Source organism: Leguminivora glycinivorella, chromosome 17, assembly GCF_023078275.1.
Source record: "Leguminivora glycinivorella isolate SPB_JAAS2020 chromosome 17, LegGlyc_1.1, whole genome shotgun sequence".
NCBI classification, from domain to species: domain Eukaryota; kingdom Metazoa; phylum Arthropoda; class Insecta; order Lepidoptera; family Tortricidae; genus Leguminivora; species Leguminivora glycinivorella.
This window is the reverse complement of record NC_062987.1, coordinates 22,024,120-22,046,378: the sequence shown is the minus strand read 5'-3', so window position 1 is coordinate 22,046,378 and position 22,259 is coordinate 22,024,120. Positions and strand designations below refer to the sequence as shown.

Here is a 22,259-nt window from a genome sequence, read left to right as displayed (position 1 = left end):
ACTGAAGCTTTAGTGGTTTCATGTGCTCTGCCTACCCCTTTATGGGATACAGGCGTGATTGTATGTATGTATGTATGTTTAATAGGTATAGGATACGTGTCATGAATCTGTATCAAGAAATTGTGATACTGAGCAAATTTAATTTCATACGTTAACAATTAATGTCGGTAATGGACACCCGCAACACCAAAGTGCATTAGTTTTGCTTGGCCTTTAATTTATATCCTACTAGGTACTAGGTACTGCTACTTATATCAAAAGAAAAATAAAGAAATATATTTCTGAAATCCTATACCTATTTATTGAACTTCTGGGAAGTGGAAAAAAGGGAGGCGTCCATGATTTATAAATAATATTTAATGTATTTAAAGAGTGACAGGTTTTCGTTGAAATTCAAATTAAGCAACGAGGCCATATTTAACTCATCACAAAACCAAAATACGTCAAATATAGAATTACTAACTTTTGCCCGCGGCTTCGCTCGAAAATTGCAGAATGTTCCATATAAATTTCCACCCACCATTTTAGGGAAGTGGGGGGTTATGAAGAGATAAAAAATTGCCTATGTCACTCTCCATACCTTCAACTACCTCCACTTAAAAAATCACGTCAATTGATCGCTCCGTTTTGGCGTGATAGACGGACGAACAAACAGACACACACTTTCCCATTTATAATATTTATTAGTAAGTTTCCATTCCGTTTTTCCATTTATAATATTATTATGGATTTCAGTAAATATCTCTGACAAGAAATATATGCCAATTTTCGCCCTTTGCAGCCTAATTTTCTCTGGAACTCATTGATGAGTTTATCGGTCGCCCCGGTTACAGGGTTTAATATAGAGAATAACATGAATATGTTAGGCGTTCGGTTCGAAGTGATAAAATTCAGGACGCCTAAAACATTGCTATGAAAATCAGACGGGATGATAAAATTATTCCTTGAATTTGGGCCAGATTAGATTTTTACAGTCATCTACTCTTGAATATGTTGAATTTTTTGATACAAGGGTTAAAAGTAAGCTAATACTTAAAACACATTAGAACACATACTATTGTCTTAAGTTTAGTCAACTCTGTATCTGACTTTTGTTCGACTCGACTTTGGTGCAACTGCACAGCACTGACTTTGTCGCTTAAACGAAGCTATGGTACCCCACATAGACAAGCCTTAACGTAAAGATGGATTAGATTTGATAATGAACGAATAAAAAGGAACAAATCAAGTGCGAAAAAATTCTAACGCTCGTGATTTTGAGTAGGAAAAACATAAAATTAACCTATCTTAGATTTTTTTTTGTGATTGTTTGCGCGAAAATGCCCATTGTGATTCACTTCAGATTCTCAACTATTTCTATAATAACCTAACTACAAAATTAAAATTTTGAATAAACCCCCGACCGCGACATAGTAGATCGATTTTCATGAAAATGGCTAAGAACAACCAATTTGTAAATCTAAATCGGTTTATCCGTTCGGGAGCTACGATGCCAGACAGACACACACACGACAGACAAACAGACACAGACAAACAGACAGACAGACAAACGTCAGAAGACAGACAGACAGACAGAAAAATAACAGACCAAACTAATACTGTGTCATTGCGTCGGGGGTTAAAAATACGGACCATTTTAAGTCATGCGTATGCTTAATAAAATAATGAATGATGAATAATTTCGTTAACCCTGTTTAATCGAATCTATCCTTCCTTAAACGGTAGACAATTTCATTTAATTGCTGCTTCATTTGATCGCAGCAGATTGTCTGTTTCAGATTTGCCTCCTTTTCCCGGTTTCGTTCAGGAAGTTACGGGAATCTGAAGAATGGAAGATCATTAAAATTTGGAAGTTTAATTGCAGAAGAGGTTCCTTAGTTAAATTACTTCGGGCTCAAAATACATCGGGTAAGACTTATATTGACCGGGATATAGACCGTGATTACCTTTTTGATTTTTGTCGAGCTCCCGATATTTCGACGCAGTTGCATGCATCATGATCACGGAAAACTGACGAAGGCGGGTGGATGTTAAAGTTGTATAGACAGCGCGCGATCTACCCTCCTTCGCGCGCGTCGGCTGCGTTCACTTTCAGCGTTACCACTGGTCGCGTTCACACTCGATGGTCTGTCCAAACACACTATACTCACAGTGTCACTACGTTTGTTCAATTCTGACTTCACCGGTTAATCAAAAAGGTAATCACGGTCTATATCCCGGTCAATATAAGTCTAATGAAAATAACCGTGAATCATTCAAAACTCTTACATCGGGTAATTTTCCTGCGGGAATACCTTATTCAGGAAATGACACTGCGGTATTATAACCAGCTATTAATAATGATTTCCAAGTAGGTAAATCAATAGAATATAATATAAAGAAGATAAAAAAAATAAAAAAAATGTTGTGACAATAACTTTTGTTTTATTTCATTCCAAAGAATTTACAATCCGTCAGCAATGAAAAAAAGGGTCGCAATTAGGCTTTTAAGTTTAATTTCATTGTGAAATGTTTGTATAACTTGAACATAAGAGCTATTTTGCAGACTAGTCGATTTGAGTTAGATTTTAAAAAAAATGTGCTTTGTTTTACCTTTTTCCTGTCACATCAATTTAATTGCTGATAGAAAAATATTTATATTCCAATACTAACACAGTCTTTTCTTTGCTTCAGGTAAACGGCTCGTGGGGCCTCCCCGCGTTCGTGTGCGACATCTACATCGCCATGGACGTGACTTCCTCCACGTCCAGTATATTCAACCTCGTCGCCATTTCTATCGACAGGTGAGTCTCTATCAACTAGTAGTTCTGTAATGAACCAATTCAACCAATAGTCAAAGACGCGATGTATGTGACGTCCTCTAAGTCCTGCAGATTAAACTTCTTCTAAGTCCTGCAGATAGGTAAGTCTGTTTTGTCTAGTAGTTTTGTACTATTTACTGCACTGGCTCAGCAACCTGAATTGGATCCTTGCCTCCAACACATGACTGCGCCAATCATTATCATGTGTGATCTGTTACCATTTAGTCACTTCAAGGTCAATACATAGGCTGGACGTTTCTCAGTTGGTACGTTCTTTTGGCCTATCCTATCAACATGACCCAGTGACGATCAGCCTTTACCACTGGCATGTGAGTCTTTGAAATAGTAATTAACTTTGTAAGGAGCCACTAGTAAATATATCGTGGATTCTCCTCATTTTAGTGTGTGATATCTACAGCCACGGACGTCACCTTTGTTACCAACACAAAGTTTTGTACCTAATTCTTGCCCAAGTCAAAATAGTGACCTACGTTATCAAAAGAAACAATTTCCAGAAACGTCTTACATCTCTTTATTTTATTTACCTTTTTGAGAGACTGAGGAACAAATAAAAACTAAACACAGAGAAATCAAGAACTTCCTTAAAACTTCTGAGTCAGTTTCAGAACACGAGTAAAGTTGGAATTTCTATTGTAATTAGACGAATTAAAATTTAAATCGTCCTGTTTTGTTTGATTCTAATATTTTCCGCTAAGTACTTGCGAATGTATGTTTTATGAGAATTGGCCAAAACTGCATACACAATACCTTCACAAAGAATTTATTCTATCTGAAATATCAGAAGCGGTTTCACGAACTGCGTGTAAATATCAAATAACAGATTAAAAACATCGATGTAAAGTTTCCTCAAATTGATGTGCAGCCAAATACCGAACAGAATAACAATTCTGCCCTGCTAAGTCGAGTGGCGCTATCTCAAAACCAAATGATTTTGAAAATGGAACTGTCAGTTATAGACACTTAAGTATAAGTTAGCTATGGATTTTTGTTTGAGATAGCGCTTTTTGGCTTAAGAGGGCAGAATTGTAGTAATAATGTGAATTAATTAACATTTAAATTCGTAATCGCTAATGAGGATCAGATTTCATCTGGATTAGCATCAGTAGTTGATAATTTTGAATTGAAAGATGAATTAATTTGTATAGAATATTAAATTAATTCGTGGAATTATTATGTGTAGTGACATAGCTAAAAGCGATTAATTTATCAAAACAGCAGGGTTAGCACATGCAGTGCCGGCCCGTGCGCTCGACCTGGGTAGAGCGAGTTTGAGTTTCGACGCCTTTGGTAAAAGTTTTCTTAAGTTTGGGCACAGGAAACAAATCGCGAGCGCATCAGCGCAGCGAGCGCGAATTTTTTTCCTCAGGCAGTAATTTCGGTGTTTTGTCACTGCATGTATGCCCTTCGGTTTCCAAGCGCTTTGAAGTTCTCTCATCGTCACGCTTACGTGCCAATTATCTTTTATTATTAATCCGGCCCTGAGCACATGATTGCTACGAGAGTATGTCGCCGTGAGATAGACTACCCGTCCTTATGTCATTAATACAGTTAGAAGGAGACGTGTGATCTATCTCGCGGTGACATACTCTCGCGGCAATCATGTGCTAGGCTTACAGATGTAACTGTTCTAAAATGTCACCACAAATAATTATTCCTAGAATTCATTACAACAATTAGGTTAGCAATAGTTTTGAATAACTGTGATCATAAATGTTAAATATTTTAGAGAGAACTTTTCAAACGATGAAAAACTATTATCTGAGAGATAATCGTAAAAAATATACTCAAAACGTACTTACTAGCGTAGACCATGTGATATTGCCGAGAGGCGATCTTCAATTCTCCAGGGAGATTCTTCTGATCAAGCCAAATCTTTCTTTCTTTAGAAATTCTTGTTTTAAATAATTAATATGTAATAAGTATTTTTGATTTGACATTTCTCATATGTTTCTCATCTCCTGTTCATATTTTTATTCATACAATCAATGGTTTTAAAATTTATTTAGTAGAGGTACAGCCAACTTTCATCAAGCTTTGCAATACATTACTTCAATCAAATTTGCACAATTCAAATTTACTAAACTTATAATTTACATACAAAATAGAAATACAACATGTTTTTATAAATACTTAACTATTTAACACTAAGTTTATAAATATACCTAAATTAGTCAAATAACCCACCCCGCATCATTCCCGACGCAAAAGTGCCCATCACACTTGCCGCGTTTCCACGCTGAACCGTGATGTACAACCTCTGCAAGTCTGCACCAAGAATGACCTTCTTCTTATTATTCTTCTTTTTATTTAGTATAGTCATAGAACTTAAAACGTGGCAACATTTAAAGCAAATTAATTTGTGGAACGTTTGACACAAAAAAATGTTGTCCACAGGTACATAGCAGTAACGCAACCAATAAAGTACGCGAAGCACAAGAACAACCGGCGCGTCTGGTTCACCATAGTGCTGGTGTGGCTGATCTCGGCCGCCATCGGCACCCCGGTGGTGCTGGGGCTCAACGACACGCCGGACAGGAACTATGGCGAGTGCCTGTTCAACAGCCAGAACTACGTCATCTACTCTTCGCTCGGATCCTTCTATATCCCCTGCATCATGATGATGTTCTTGTATTATAGTATTTTTAAGGTGAGTGTATTTTTCTCTCTCACTCTCTTTAATTTGTTTTATTGCTTTTTCAGCTGGAACATATTTTTCCGCATTTATAGAATCTTGGAGATAATAATTGTTACGACTAGTTTCTTCTCAAGTAACAAATCCTATCATGTCTTAATCTTGATTCGTATCAAAATCCTCTGAATCGTGATACGATATTTAAAAAATCATAACATGAAGTCTGCCTCACGGCTTGTCGCGCATGTGTGCAGCTATTCCATCGCCTGTCTCTCCTCTGCGGTCATTTTGAACCATGATGATATATGGGATCATGACAATCGTCTGATCTTTATTTCTGTCTATTTCATACTGAGATTCTACTCTCTGATTAGTCTTCTGACACCATAATAGTTAATTTGATTCTATAAAAGTTTAGAAACTGTGGTAACGTGTGAAATAATAAGAAGAAAAGTTCGAGCAGCGAGTGCAACTTGGAGTATGAAGTTAATCGTCTGATTCATATCTGGAACTACTCGCAAATGAACGTTGCAACAACTTTCTCGATATTTAAGTTTCTATGCTTGTTGCATGATCTAGTTGCACGTTTACAAGCTGTTTAAAGCGCAGTAGTTGGATAGTAGACTTCTGCCAGAAGTATTTTGTTTTAACTAGTTGCTTTAGAATGAAATGAATATTCTCAGTTTGTAGGAATATTTTTTATTTTAACTACGAGGTTTGGCGCAGTCGGCAGTGATGAAATGAAGGGCATTCTGATTTTGTGATGAGAATATTGCTCCTGAGTCATGGAATGTATAAAAGTATTTATATATTATATATACGTTGTCTGAGTACCCACAAATAGCCTTCTTGAGCTTATCGTGGGTTTATCTGTATAAGACATGTCCTATAATATTTTATTTAATGTAAATTTAGAAAAGTTACGAAACGAAACTGTCCCTATTCTTAGAAATAATTTTCTTGTTACCATTATAATAAAATGTTTACCTATGATCTATAATAAAACGACACAATAAAGTAAAGACTTAAAAAGTTTGTATACCTACCTATTTAGATCAAGTCTTCGATATTGATGAAAGTTAGTACATGATCTATTTACCAGATTTCTCAAAATGTCCAAGGAAGTTTGCATGAAACTTTCCTTTCTTCTTACCAGATTTTTTTTTAGAATTTTTTAATAAATATCAGCCATTCGGCATAGATTACATATTTTACTTACCGTCCATCTTTTGTCCAGGCTTTAAGGATAAGAGCTCGCAAGCAGCGAGCGGCAAAGAAGCCTCCAGTCCCGGAGGGCAGCCAAGCGGTCGTCATCGAGAACGTCGCGCAGACGAGACGCCTCGCCGAGACCGCCTTGGACGCCGCCACCAACACTGGCTCAGGCAGCAACGAGGACGACCACGACAGGTACATGTTATATTGTGCCCGAGGGGTGCCAAGCGGTCGTCATCGAGAACGTCGCGCAGACGAGACGCCTCGCCGAGACTGCCTTGGACGCTGCCACCAACACTGGTTCAGGCAGCAACGAGGACGACCACGACAGGTACATGTTATACTGTGCCCGAGGGGAGCCAAGCGGTCGTCATCGAGCAGACCAGACGCCTCGCCGAGACCGCCTTGGACGCTGCCACCAACACTGGCTCAGGCAGCAACGAGGACGACCACGACAGGTACATGTTATATTGTGCCCGAGGGGAGCCAAGCGGTCGTCATCGAGAACGTCGCGCAGACCAGACGCCTCGCCGAGACCGCCTTGGACGCTGCCACCAACACTGGCTCAGGCAGCAACGAGGACGACCACGACAGGTACATGTTATACTGTGCCGGAGGGCAGCCATGCCGTCGTCAACGAAAACGAGACTCAGATGAAATATATTCTAACACAAAATTACAATATAAAAAAATCTTTTAAGTCTAGTACATTTTGTGACTCGTCTCTGTCTGCATATAGTATGAACAATACTTACTCGTAAGGTACAGCGGGGCAAATCTCGGCTGGGGGACAAATGTAACTGGTCCATTTTTTCCATGTTTTACAATGTTTGCATTATTAAATAGAGTGTCCACCGGTTACACATGGTAGGCGTGTTCAGTGGATACATATAGAACTCAACATCATAGTGTAATAATTGTACTAATATGTATTCTGTGGTTATAATGGAAAAAATGGACTAATTACAATTGTCCTCCAGTCGAGATTTGCCCCGCTGTAGTACCTTACCTACAAGAGAAATATTCTAACTTAATTTATCTTTATGGTAAAAATTGTACTAATAAATTCATAACACAATTTAATCAGTACTGAGGTCAACTCTTAATAACACAAAAATATATTACTTTCATGAAAAATCATTAATTTCTCCTAATACTGACATTTTTCGACAGCCCATCGTTCATAAATGCTAATAAAATCCGGGCAATATCTGTCCGCTGGAGCCTCAATAATTAATGAAAATCTATTGCACGCTAACAGAATCAAGTTAATTTCGTACTTCCATCATAATTTCCCCGGAGTGACCTAATCATCTGTTCATTTTGAGACTTTCAACTCAATACATTTGCAACTTTATCGCTTTCTGTCGTTGGTTGAATTTTGTTAGACGTATTCGTTCACTCCCAGTTTATAAACATCTACACAAACTATCACTCCAAATATATGTATACATGACCGTATTGCGATCATCTTAGAGTCGTGCATATATATTTCTGGCATGTTGGCTTGTATATATGTTTGTGAACCGTTCTCGCCGTACAGAAAATGTCGGTGGTATATATTGCCCCAGTTATTAGAGTTAATTTTCTTGTAGTCGCAGACAATGAGGAAATATGAAGTAGCTGAAGTTAGCTCTTGTAGTTATTAGTTTTATCACTGTTAGCTACTTTCCTGCTTTGTCTCAAGGACTTGTAGATTTATTTATACTTGTGGGACAACCTAATAAACCTTGTGTAAAAAGTTTATTTCCCACGCGCTCTCTTATATCCAAGTAACCTGCATTATGTAAAGTAGCTACATAATAAGTTAATGCTGAATAATCTACGCTACTAAAAGGTTTTACTTTGACCTCCGGGTATACGTTTGCGCTTGCGTCTGGGGTTTTATGTAACTACTAGCTTTGTCCGCGACTTCGCTCGTGTTCAATTTAAAAAACCGGCCAAGAGCGTGTCGGGCCACGCTCAGTGTAGGGTTCCGTAGTTTTCCGTATTTTTCTCAAAAACTACTGAACCTATCAAGTTCAAAACAATTTTCCTAGAAAGTCCTTATAAAGTTCTACTTTTGTGATTTTTTCATATTTTTTAAACATATGGTTCAAAAGTTAGGTATTTAAAAAGGGGGGGGACGCACTTTTTTCCTTTAGGAGCGATTATTTGGCCCGACACGCTCGAAAATATTAATATTATCAAAAAACGATCTTAGTAAATCCTTATTCATTTTTTAAATACCTATCCAACAATATATCACACGTTAGGGTTGGAATGAATTCTCAGCCTTAAAAAAATTCAGCTCGCCACACTTTACATGTAGCCTTGACCTGTGTCGCCATCTAGTGTTTGCCCTTAATAAAACAGTTTTTTTCAATTTTTTATTTTTGCACGAAATTTGTTGGCGTGATTAATATACATATTGGTACCAAATTTCAGCTTTCTAGTGCTAACGGTTACTGAGATTATCCGCGGACGGACGGACGGACAGACAGACATGGCGAAACTATAAGGGTTCCTAGTGGACTACGGAACCCTAAAAATTGCGAAATGCTCCATACAATCTTTCACACCCTATTTTAGAGAAGTGGGGTGTTACAAAGAGACAAAAAGTAGCCTATGTCACTCTCCACCCCTTCAACTATCACCAGTTTAAAAAATCACGTCAATTCATCTCTTTGTTTTGCCGTGAAAGATGGACAAACAAACAGACAGACACACTTTCCCATTAATATATTAAAGTATGGATGTTAAATTTACGAAATCTGATGATTAAAACCTTTATTATTAAATTAAAACGGGACTTAATCGCGTAAAACTTACGTTTTATATCATCTTCGTGGAATCCAGTGATTAGCAAGTGTAAACGTGAGAAAACTTCCCGTCCCATACCATCGGATGTCGTGAGTGTTGTATGTAGGCAGAGTGGCAACCCTAGCGTAAAAGTGACTGATGACAATCAAGTGCGGGTAGTTCGAAAAACTCGTACAGCTAGAAGATGTTGATACAACTCCCAGCCAGTCTACCCGTGACCACGGACGTAATGTCATGTCCGAAACGTCGGGTTAAATATAAAACGTAAGTTTTACGCGATTAAGTCCCGTTTTAATTTAATAATATGAGTGAAGATCGTGTTAGTTTAAATCAATATATTAAAACCTTTGTTCGGTAAAGAAGCTTATCATACTTTGCTTACTTTGAGCACTCTTCATAGATAATTGCTCTGATGAAACTTATTGTTATGGATCTTTTTTGACGGCTTAGCTCGGCCTGAGTTTCTTGTAGACAATTAAGTCGAAATGAAATACTTTCTTCAGTTTGAAGTGTGTAAAGATGAACAAAAACCAAAAAGCTCTAATTATTTGTCTAGTACGAACTAATTAAATTTAAATTGACTTTTATATTTTTCGCAAATTAAAATTTCTTAGCAGCTAAAGGATTTATTTTCACAATAATAATTTGACAAAAAAGTCGAAGAGACTCGTGAACCCTTAATAATTTTCGACCGAATAAAAATCGTCTTCAAAATATGAACAAAAAATTATCGATATGCCGCTGCACCTCTAGTGTGACTTTCGTCTGACTTATTGCACTTATAACTTGTAAAATACCCTAATACAAACCTTGCGAAATATGCTGTTGAAATAATTCAAAAAATATTTTCGGTAACTTGATATTTTGTTTATTACAACATTATTTCCCCATTCTTTGTCAGCGTAATTTTGGGCCACCCTGTAATAATGTAAAAGTCAAGAGACTCGTTTTTCGAAAAATATGACGCAATAATATGTAATTCTGTGACTGGGAAGCCCATACTTGTACTACAACTACATCTTTATTGAACAATTTATTCAGTGTATATAGTAATATTGAGCGTTCAATTTATCAAAACAAAAATATACGGTTTCCGTTACTTAAAAATTTCGTTGAATCCATATTCCTCTTGAAGATGTGAATAACGGAAATAAATTGAATTGTATGTAGAAGCATTAGTAAACACACATACATTTTAACATTTTACGACACTAGACGACCGTAGCAGTCTTCATGTTCTTCCAATTCAGTGAAAGTTCTTATTACGAGCAATTTGATTTGGAGAGATTAATTATGACGGGCAAAGTTGAAGCCACGAGACCCTTCCTCTACTAGATGGTGTGTTCAAATTACTGCATCCGTGCGATTAAAACTGCACGAGGCCATACACTAGGCGAGGAACAGATGCCTATGGAGGGACCTAGTCTTCAACGGAATGATTTATGTCAAGATTCTCGGCATTGAGGGAACGACTGAAGAAGAAGAAGCCTATTTGAATTAATAATGTTTTACCTCTAATCGTGTCTTATATGGTTTTAATGAACAAATGCAAATGAATGTATGTGTTTGTTGCAGTTTCGATAAACGGTCCGTGGAACTGGAGGACGCGGAAGACTGCCACGTCATCCCGAACGACAAGTCCACGGAATTCATGCTCGCAGCTCGAGAAGACTTGGGCGGACCCAAGTAAGTTCAGACTATCTTAAACTCTGGCTAAGGAATAGACTTCCAGCAGAAAGTTGGGCGAAGACTGCCTTGTCACCCCACACGACAAGTCCACGGAATTCATGCTCGCGGCTCGAGAAGATTCACCCAAGTAAGTTCAGACTATCATAAACTTCTTAATTTATAGGATAGCTAAGAAATACACTTCCAGCAGAAAGCTGGACGAAAACTGCCTTGTCACCCTGAACGAAAAGTCCACGGAATTCAAGCTCGCAGCTCGAGAAGATCCGCCCAAGTAAGTTCCGATATATATTTTTTAATAGTCTAAATTGTGTCCCACTGCTAGGCAAAGGCCACCCCGTCCTTCCTTCACTCATTGCGGTTCGATGCCCGCTCTCACCAGTCGCTGTAAAATACGTCGAGGTCGTCCCGCCATCTCTTTTATGGTCTGTCTCTGCCCCGGCTAATTTGCGGTAACCATTCAGTTATTTAGGCCCACCGTTCCGGGTACATTCGGTAAACATGCACTGCCTCATCCCACTTGAGCTTGTCTGCCTTAGCACCACATCTATTATACCAGTTTTGGAGCGTAGTTCGGTGTTCGATCCTGATCGGTTTTACGTCATGTCATCCGTATGTCATCCCAAATGACAGTTCCAGAGAATTCTTGCTTGTAGCTCGAGAATATTTCCCAAGTAAGCTCAGATAATGCAGCCACTACCACCATCATGCTGTTTGGCAAGATTTTCATAAAGGATTGTCATATTGTGATCCCAAACAGTATTGCTGCTTCCTACTAGTCAACAGCTTATTTTTTGGAACTGTCAAAACGATTTGCTAATATGGAATTACTATGAAATAATGAGGAGTGACGTCACGGTCAATTCATTTACTTTATAATTATATTTTCTTTGACTTATTAAATATAAATTATGTTTAAACATAACTACTGTCCATGTTTTTCTTCTAATTACGTGGTGTTTTATTTCGTGCACTAGTGACTGCTCTGCATACATTTTTTTATTTTAAGTAGGAAACTAGCCTCTTATAGAGCTTAGGCTCGCAACTCGGAAAATCCGCTCAAGTAAGTTCAGACCGCCTCAATAATCTTGAAACAGATATATGATTGTGCTTGAGTTTGACAAGCTTTTCTTAGAGAATGTAATGTTATCTCGATAACAGCAGTCTCACAGCTCGAGGATATCCACCCGAGATCAGGCTGGAGCGTTATAAGCGCCTTAATTGAATATTCTCGGGATTTGAGCGCAGGAACAAGGGAGGAACCTTGCTTTAATGCGGTTGCAGATGTCACATCTCCCTGTCACACGGTAATGTTATAGTTACACTAGCTTTTGCCCGCAGCTTCGCTCGCGTTAAACTCGAGAATTGCGGATTGCTCCATACAAATTCTACCGCCAATTTAAAGGGAGTGGGGGATTAGAAAGACACAAAAAGTAGCCTATATCACTCTCTATCCCTTCAACTATCTCCACTTAAAAAATCACGACAATTTGTCGTTCCGTTTTGCTGTGAAGGACGGACAAACAAACAGACACACATTTTCCCATTTATACCTCTAATATTAGTATTTTCTCTAGCGCGGTTGAATCCAGAATGTCCACCATCCCCGCTCAGAGCGGTCAGGTCATATTTCCGTTTACCGTCAAAGTGACGTTAATTTCCAAGTAATCAATTGACGTTTTAAATCTCAACAATATTGCCACCTCGTGCCGAAAACACCCAAGTTAAAACCACTTGACGTTCCAAAAGCCTTTTACCAATAATCAAAATAAAATCAATAACAACTGTCATGTTTCGCGACATCATCTGCGATTGATACTAAAATGGTTTGTTTACATTCGACTACCCGCGTTAACACAAAAATAACAATATTCGTTGCGAATTGGTGTCGGAGCTGCCTCACGATACGACACGGCCGTCCTGACGATACACACGTCCTCGTGTGTGGGTACGCATCTAGAACAAAACACACAGCACAGTATCACATCGCTCGGTCACTCCTGACCCAAAATCTGATGACGCCCAGCTCGGTCATTCCTGACCACAAAAATTAGCTCTTTCTACTCAGCAAATAAAATCAATTGTCAAAATAACAAGGTCTGTACACCATTTTTTTTTTCTAAATCTCAAAATTATTCCAATACTGTACATTGGGTTCAAAACTACAATCGTCAAGTTCATAATGTTAATCTGGTCAACTTAAAATATTTCAAATGCTACACTTATCAACTCAATTACAACTACCACCTCCATCCGGTGGTGATCATCTCCATCCGGCGACCATACAAACAACTGCCTCCATCCGGCAGTGCTACACACAAGGCCAAATCATTCCCGGAATTTTACGGTTACGACTAAGCATGACAACGTGAACTGAGCATTATGAATTAAACGATCACATAATTAGAATAAAGAATCTTTGGAACCCCATAAGACTCGCTCACATCAGTAACCTCTAGGTGATATCATAAAGTCTCAAATTTTGCGCAATATAAATTGCCATAGTCAAAAATCCTTTCACTACTATTTTATCATGAGACTAATTAAAAACATGATCAAAAAGTAATCTTTACCAGTTTTCGTTTTATCTTTTTAGTTCAAAGCAACTTCTTCAAAATTGTATGTAGGTACCAAAATAAGTGAACAAAAGTCGAATGAAACTCAACGTGTTGATCTCACTGATCAAAGCATCACTAAATCAGAATCAAAGTAATGAGTTACAGTGCTCTAACAGTTGCATCCATCCTGCAACTTAACACACGTCATACAGCTGATATTACACACAGCAACATATGAACCACCTCTATCCAGTGTTCATCACATCAATATGGACTACCTCCATCCGGTATCCATGACATCGACCGATTACACCACCAAATCAAACGCACGCCACCCACAGTCGTGGCCGCACAGAAACGGAAAAATAGATCCGAATTTTACTCCTACGTTTACGAAAGATTGTAATGGTGTATGCAGTCTGAGACAAAGCAACCCATAGCATTATGGCACAAAACAAAAATTACGTTAACCATGAAAACGACGAGTTTCATTCTTCGTTTGCAAATTAATGTTTACCAAAAAAAAATCAATTTACTTTAGCAACACAAAACTTTCGTTCTGTTTGAAGTCTCAATTTAAACAGAACAAAAATCTCAATATTATCCCAACGAAATGGGAACTGCTCACCAGCTCAAAGTATCAGTGTCCAAGGGTGTATGCATTCGTCGCTTCGACGCAGACGTCGAAGCCAATGAACACCTCGCGAAGACCAGTTCAGGAACGAAGGCGCCAGGCTGCAGTTACCACTGCTGCAGCAGATGCAGTGAAGCACGACGTGGTTTATCACAGCTGGCCATTACTGAAAGCATCATTTACTCGGTATCAGTTTCATCGTTTACTGAAGTAAAAAGGGAAAGAAGTTCACAAATAAGCACACAACGGCGGCATGTCTGAAATATGGGACTCAATTACTTTCTCATACTAAAATAAAAACTTCAAAAACTGTTTATCTTTTATCCATGCACAAACAAGTGGGAACACGTGTTTGTATTTGTTTTTAAACTTTCACTAAATGAAAAAGTTTTGCTTAGATTGCTTAGCCATGAAACTCTGAACAAAATACAAAAATAAACCATAGGAACGAAACCTGTCCTTTTCATTCATTCTCTCTGCGCTGGAGATTTTCAGTGTTGTGCAGCCTCTGTGACATCAGCGTGAAGGCACACACGACCCTCAGATACCACACGTTGTGTAGACTCCAAGGCTCCAGACTCCATTGTGGCTGCACACTGTAACGTAAATTTTCATATGCGTAGCATGTGTTTTCACACAATGAACAATCCGAGATAGATCACGACATTAAGGGGGCATTACTGGCAATAACTTGTCAAATTAAACTACGCAGCGTTACAGAACAAGGATCTGTGAAACTAACAAAATCAGAATAAGGATCTTTATATGAGCAAAGTGACCGAATATTGCCAGAACAATAATTACGATTTCAAAATTTAATATTCACTGTGATTTCATTCTCATCAAGTGTATGGATACACTTTTCACAAATAGGATCCACAATTTACATCAACTAACAAAACTGAAATGCTTACCTGCATTCAAGGTTAGACACGTGTCCTTACCTACTACATCGTGTTTAGGTTAGGAAATACAAACCAGGAATTTGCCAATGCTAACTTGGCTCACATATCAGCTGTGTAAGCAATTGAAGAACTCGCATCGAATCCCACTTTCTGATGACGGAGGGCCACCGGCTGGCGGCGGCGCCTGTTCGGGATGGATGGCCAAAGGATGAGCGGCATGGGCGCGTGGGGTGGTTCTTCGTGTAGTGCTTACCTCACAGCTACACTCGCATGCTACCATTTCATGAAATAAACTCTGGACCACGTTAACCATTCCTAACCTAACCTCTATTTATTACTCAGTGCCAAAAATCAATAAGGATTGCTCTAGTAAAGACGGATTGCTCAGAAATGAGAAACAACATGAAAACGGTTAAGACTTTATTTTCAAATAAGCTACACCGGTTCTAACCCTACGCCACTTTCCCGGGAAGAATTCAGTCCCCTCTTAATTTTCAGAAGGGTATCCCATTTGGGACCGGCAAGAAACCCGGAGGGTCATGTCTTTTCAAGTCATATTACAATATCTTGGTTATTACAAAAGTAGACTTCTTATTTAATCACAATAACACTTGAGATAGAACACTTACTTAGTTAAACGGTTAAAGAGCGATAAGATTCAATAAGCTATCGAAATAATCCTTCAGGTATAAGCCTTCAGGAACGAGGCGAATTTGGCACGAGCGTGGTCAACGTCTGTTCGCTACAACTGTCTGATCAAGAATCTACGACCTTTCTCTAGCGCGGTTGAATCCAGAATGTCCACCATCCCCGCTCAGAGCGGTCAGGTCATATTTCCGTTTACCGTCAAAGTGACGTTAATTTCCAAGTAATCAATTGACGTTTTAAATCTCAACAATATTGCCACCTCGTGCCGAAAACACCCAAGTTAAAACCACTTGACGTTCCAAAAGCCTTTTACCAATAATCAAAATAAAATCAATAACAACTGTCATGTTTCGCGACATCATCTGCGATTGATACTAAAATGGTTTGTTTACATTCGACTACCCGCGTTAACACAAAAATAACAATATTCGTTGCGAATTGGTGTCGGAGCTGCCTCACGATACGACAACGACGAACGAATTCTAAGTTCTAACTAAAGTTAACTCTATACAATTAATTAGAGATGTAGAAGGTCTCTAAATGTCGAATTACAACCAAGAACTACACTAAATTTTAATATAAAAAGTACAAATACAAAAAAAAAGTCTAAAATTACTTTAGAGGTGCAAATGACTCTAAATGTCACAACTAAAAATAAAATGTATATCTACTTAATCTAATTCTCCTTAGAGATGTATATGGTCTCCATGAGTCAAAATCATATATTTAAAATATTCACTAAAAGAAAGGAAACAAACGACAACCGAACAAAGTGTCCTAATTTAATAAAAATTAGAATTAAAGTTACTAAGTTATAACAGCCCCAGTAAGCTTAAACAGACCGGTCTTCACAGACGGCACCCGTTCACGAGTATGACGCATATCTCAGCCATCGCCTCCCTCAACCTTTATTCGGGAAGGTGGCGACCCGATCAACGACGCCACCGCAGCAAAGACTTTTAAGTGTGCATGACATGTTTAAGCTGCCAGGCTAAATTAAATATTCAAATAATAAAACATAGCTGTAAGACACTATATTCTGTGCTCGTATGTTACAAAGGAAGGAAATATAGATTTATACAATAAAGTTAAAGTAAGATAAACATTAAACACATAATCTTGGAGATGTATAAGGTCTCCAAGTGTCCACAACTAAACTTAAATAAAAACAATATAATCAGACGAGAATATGTTCTCATACGTCAATTGAACACTAGTATGCTTAATTACACAATGCAGAGAAAATGAAAAAATATATACGACTTCATTCATCTATTGACAAGCAACCACCTTAAAGGCATCCCTATCATCTATAAAATCCTTTACAGTGTAGTACGCCTTACATAACAACAAACGCTTAATGCGTGCCTTAAATTTGTCAAATGGCAAATCCACTATATCGGTTGGTACTTTGTTATAAAAACGTGTACAGTTCCCGACGAAAGACGTACCAACCTTACGGAGACGGTGGGCGGTCACAGCAAGTTTATGTTTGTTCCTTGTGTTATAGTTATGGATGTCACTGTTAAGCTTGAATTCGTGGATATTTTTCCGAACATACATAATATTTTCGTATATGTATTGAGAGGCAACGGTAAGGATGTTCACCTCTTTGAATTTTTCTCTTAAAGATGCTCGACCGCCCAATCCGTAGATTGAACGGACAGCTCGTTTTTGCAGCACAAAAATAGCCTGAATGTCTGCAGCTTTTCCCCATAACAGGATCCCATATGACATAACACTGTGGAAGTAGCTAAAGTATACCAGCCTGGCCGTCTCTACGTTTGTTAGTTGTCTGATTCGCCTTACTGCGTAAGCTGCAGAATATGGATTAACTGTCGTGTTTAAGCAGAAGCGTAGCTAAGATAATAGTCACAAACAACAAAACAAAATATTTCAAAGCTTTTATGAAGCACTGTGTGAAAAAACCTCACACACTTCTCTTATAACCCTTCTAAAAATAAGCGATTTAAAAATGCCATATTTCTTCAAAGAATTGCAAAGTGTAAATCTGCTTTGAAAAATACTTCGTTAATTTAAGTAAGATTTAGTTAAGATTGTACACTCGATAAAAATATGCCATTATACATTACACACATCACCTCACATTTAACCAAGTTTTAATCCGCATTGGGCTAGCGTAGGGACTACTACGACTACATACACGAGTACACACAGCGGATCCCTTTCATGCGTGAGAGGAGGCCTGGCTCAATTATTCATGATGGTTTCATGTGGTCTGCCTATTTACCCTTTTATGGGGTACAGGCCTGAGTGTATTTATGTATGTTATGTGTATATGTATTTTAAATCTTTAACCACGTCCGGTTTGTATTGTATGCAACACAAACAATACACGCTAGCAAATTTTGAGACCTCGTCACCGGTAGGTTAAATAATAGTGTAAAATGATTGGTCGTAAATTCCCTTTCGATTCACATCACCTGATTCTATAATAAGCTGCACAATGGCACAATTTTGGCCAAACTCTGAGTACATTGACAAAGCAAATGAACTATTATTCATATGTCGAAGCATTGTTTCGTTATTTCCTCGATATTGTAGTTCATTGTTCAGAATGTGTGCATTTGAGAAGATATTATTTAGTCTCAATCTATTATTTACTCGTAAGCGAGGTCGCAGTGAAAATTATTTGAAATTGAAGTTTACTTGTTTTGGTTATTGCAATTTATTACGATTAATATTGGTACGCGCGGTTAAACAACAACTTTGCCCCTTTGTAAAACAAATAACTATTCTAGTTTCAATTAAATTGAGATAACAACATTATTTGCGATGGTTGATAACTATAAAGGTTTCTCTTCCGCTAAACGGTATATTCTTAAGTATTGTTAACCAAAATACATAGACAGTCTGTGCACACACTTGTACGTACATTAGATATACGGTCCTGCACTCCCATGCATATGTATATGATGCATACGTCCTCCGTTTAGGTACTTAACGTCTTAGAGACCATTGCATTGTGTACAAGTCACTCGTTAAATGAATTTAAAAGGTTCTATACAGCGTGTGTATTCCATACGGGCGAATATCTTAATGACGATTAGTATCGGATCTAAGGAACCCAACTACATGATTTTTTTTTGAATAGATGAGATATATTTTTTCATACATAATAATTCAGCACGCAGTGTATTATGTCCACATCAATTAGCGTACCTACCTAAACGTCATTACGACATGACGTTCATGTCATGTCAAATTAATTGGATGGTGTACATTGGTGCTTGGCCAGATTTCAAAAACTAATTACTCTTAATTAATAACACTTTTAAACAAAATGATTATCCTACACGATTCGTACCATCAAATACTATAACTGGGTACATTATTCGCCCGTATGGAATCCACACGCTGTATAAGATTGGCTTTCGTTAAATTCTAACAATAGTCAGGTCACTTGTGTTCCGAGTCTTAGCTATCAAAATATAAAGTAAAACACAGACAAAAACTAATTTAACTGGAATTATTTTGGCGTATTTCAGTGTAAGGAGATCTGCCGCCAGTGCCGCCACACTCGGTGACCATACAAAAACGATCTCTTGACAGACCAATAATTTCCCATTTTAAGTTGGTGACAGAAACAGTTAGTTTTGCGGGACGGGCATCTGCTTCGCCGTTGGTAGTGATGATATAATGTAGGTTTCGACTGACGATAAAATTCATTCAAATAATTTCCATCATGTCAATGTCAGACTATTTATAATCAACGCGGTGTGTAGTTCCTCTTCTTGATTGATGCAAACTCTTCTTGACATAACTTTCTTTGGCTTCTGAACAGAACTTTGAAGACGAAGCTGAAATCCGATCCGAACGGCAACAACGACAGCGGTTACGCGCCCTCTAGCGTCGAGCCTGTTTCATCCCCACCCAACTCACCAGCTCCTGTCACCAGCAAGAATGGAGGCATTGAGGAGTCTAGGTAAAACACACTAACACACACACATACAGTCAGCGCATAATTATATAGTGTAGAGAAAGTTTCATCCCCACTAAACTTTTTCCAACTCTGGTTACTAGCAAGAATGTAGGCATTGAGGAGTTAGGTAACATACACACATACATAGTGTCTAGCCAGTTTCATCTAGCTCCAGTTACCATTAAGAAAATAACACCGTGTAGTCTAGATACAGTACACACACACGCACACTCGTAACCACACAGTGCCTTTTTCATCCTAAACTCACCTGCTCCTGCTATCAACATACATTATTACAAATGTAAATGTATGTATGTATAAACTCTTTATTGTACAAAACACAAAACACAAATATGACACAGGAAATGCCAAAAAATTACGTTACAAGAAGCGCCTAATACAAACATAAAAATTTGGTTGATCGGAATTTTATAAGGATCTAGTTTTCCCAAGGATCACTTCGATTAGATCCTCATATAAGTATTCAGAGATTTTGTTCTTTGTTCTATTAAATATGCCTCCTGTTTATTCCCTAATTTGGTTATTGTCATGGTCTTCTTCTTCTTCGTCTTCGCATTAGTCATGGTGGGAAAAGATTGACACGGGATTATCTTACGGGGTAAGATGGAAAGGCGCCCGTGGTGCTTCAGTATACGGAACATATTTCATCTTACCCCTCAAGAAAAGCCCTTCAATCTTTCCCCACCTTACCTTACGTACATATGTAAACATTTCTGTTAATATTAGTAAAACCAATAAATTTACATGTCCATTTCCTGTCCTAGAAACGCGTCCCTAGCAATACGGGAAGACGAGCCGGACACGGTGAGCCAGTTCGGAGAGTGCAAGAAAGAGCGCAAGGCCAGCGCCGCCACGGCGAGGTTCACCATCTACAAGGCCAACAAGGCCAGCAAGAAGAAGCGGGAGAAGTCCTCCGCCAAGAAGGAGAGGAAGGCTACGAAAACCTTAGCCATCGTTTTAGGTAACTACTTATTTCATCTTATTCTTCGTAATCTCATACCGCAGATTTCCGAAGACCGGGCAAAGTGGAGAAGATTGAGCAGGAAAGCGAACCTTGGCGCTAGGCCGGGAAAATAGATTATAAAAGAAGAAGATTCTTCTTCAAGTGCCTCTCCAACTAGTGAAGGTTGGCAGTCGGCTCCGCATATGTCTCCCTATCGTTGGCGAGAAAAGGTCATCATTGGCATCCACGATTCCAGTTTCTCACGATTTATTTCTAAGACCTGAATGCCCTTTTCCAGCCACTTTGCCTATTAAATATGGTGTGTAGGAGTTCGTATCTGGGGTGTCTAAGAATGTGGCTCAAAGAAGCAACCTTTCTGGTATTAATGGTATTTTATTTTTATAAATGGGGTTACTTTCACCGCCACGGCGAGTTTCATCATCAACAAGGCCAGCAAGAAGATGCGGGTGAAGTCCTCGGCCAAAAGGAGAGAAAGGCTACAAGACTTTTAGCCATCATTTTAGGTAACAACCCAATAAATCATATTAGGTATCTCTAAAACATTGATAGAAACTGAATAGCGTTTGTCTATCTTACTTAACTATAGCTATTACGTACGCAATACGTTTCTAGATTCTAAACATCGTGATAAAATTAATTATTATTCTCAATTTCATCGTGACTGGAAATATACAGATGCAGCTCATAATAATTTTTCATCATATTTTTTAACACACTCGTAAAGCTATGCTTCTTTTCTCAACCTCAGTACTTTATTTACTGGGATTAACTGAAACGAAATAACACATTTGTGCGTTTCCATGGAGATTATCCACTATATCTGTAATATTGTATACAAATAAAAGTGTTCATGACCTAATATATTATATGGCAATGCTTCTTGTATAATGATCTTCTCTATCTTTATACTCAGTTAACAAAACAAGTCCATAATCAAATTTTTACGTTTGTTGTCTCCCAGGCGTGTTCCTGTTCTGCTGGGCGCCCTTCTTCACATGCTCGGTTCTCGACGCCGTCAGCTTCAAGCTCGGGCTGCCCTACAGCCCCGGCGTCACCGTCTTCATGCTGACCACCTGGCTCGGCTACATCAACTCCTTCCTCAACCCCGTCATCTACACCATCTTCAATCCCGAGTTCAGGAAGGCCTTCAGGAAAATCTTGCATTGCGGCACCTAGCCTATAGACTATTTGGTCGTCTTCACGCAGTAGGTCTCCAGTTTAAGATGAAGCTTGATTCGAAATTTATAGCAAAATAGTATTTTTGATTAATTCATGCTTATTTTCATTAGACTTACCTTTATATTGACCGGGATATAGACCGTGATTACCTTTTTGATTCTTGTCGAGCTCCCGATGTTAGCGAGAGCGAAGGAGGGTAAATCACGAGCTGTCTACGCAACTTTGACATCCACCCGTCTTCTTCAGTTTTCCG

At 38.4% G+C, this 22,259-nt stretch overlaps 1 protein-coding gene across 1 annotated transcript in view; it reads left to right on the top strand.

The window, feature by feature from the left end:
- Window positions 1-22,003, top strand: part of LOC125235291 (dopamine D2-like receptor) — a 392,584-nt gene extending 370,581 nt beyond the window's left edge. Inside the window, exons 2-8 of the mRNA XM_048141803.1 lie at window positions 2,674-2,783; window positions 5,217-5,469; window positions 6,692-6,861; window positions 11,044-11,154; window positions 19,705-19,845; window positions 20,628-20,824; window positions 21,789-22,003. Of these exons, the coding sequence (XP_047997760.1) occupies window positions 2,674-2,783; window positions 5,217-5,469; window positions 6,692-6,861; window positions 11,044-11,154; window positions 19,705-19,845; window positions 20,628-20,824; window positions 21,789-22,003 (1,197 nt within the window). The remainder of the gene's footprint in view (window positions 1-2,673; window positions 2,784-5,216; window positions 5,470-6,691; window positions 6,862-11,043; window positions 11,155-19,704; window positions 19,846-20,627; window positions 20,825-21,788) is intronic.
- The last annotated feature ends 256 nt before the right edge of the window (window positions 22,004-22,259 follow it).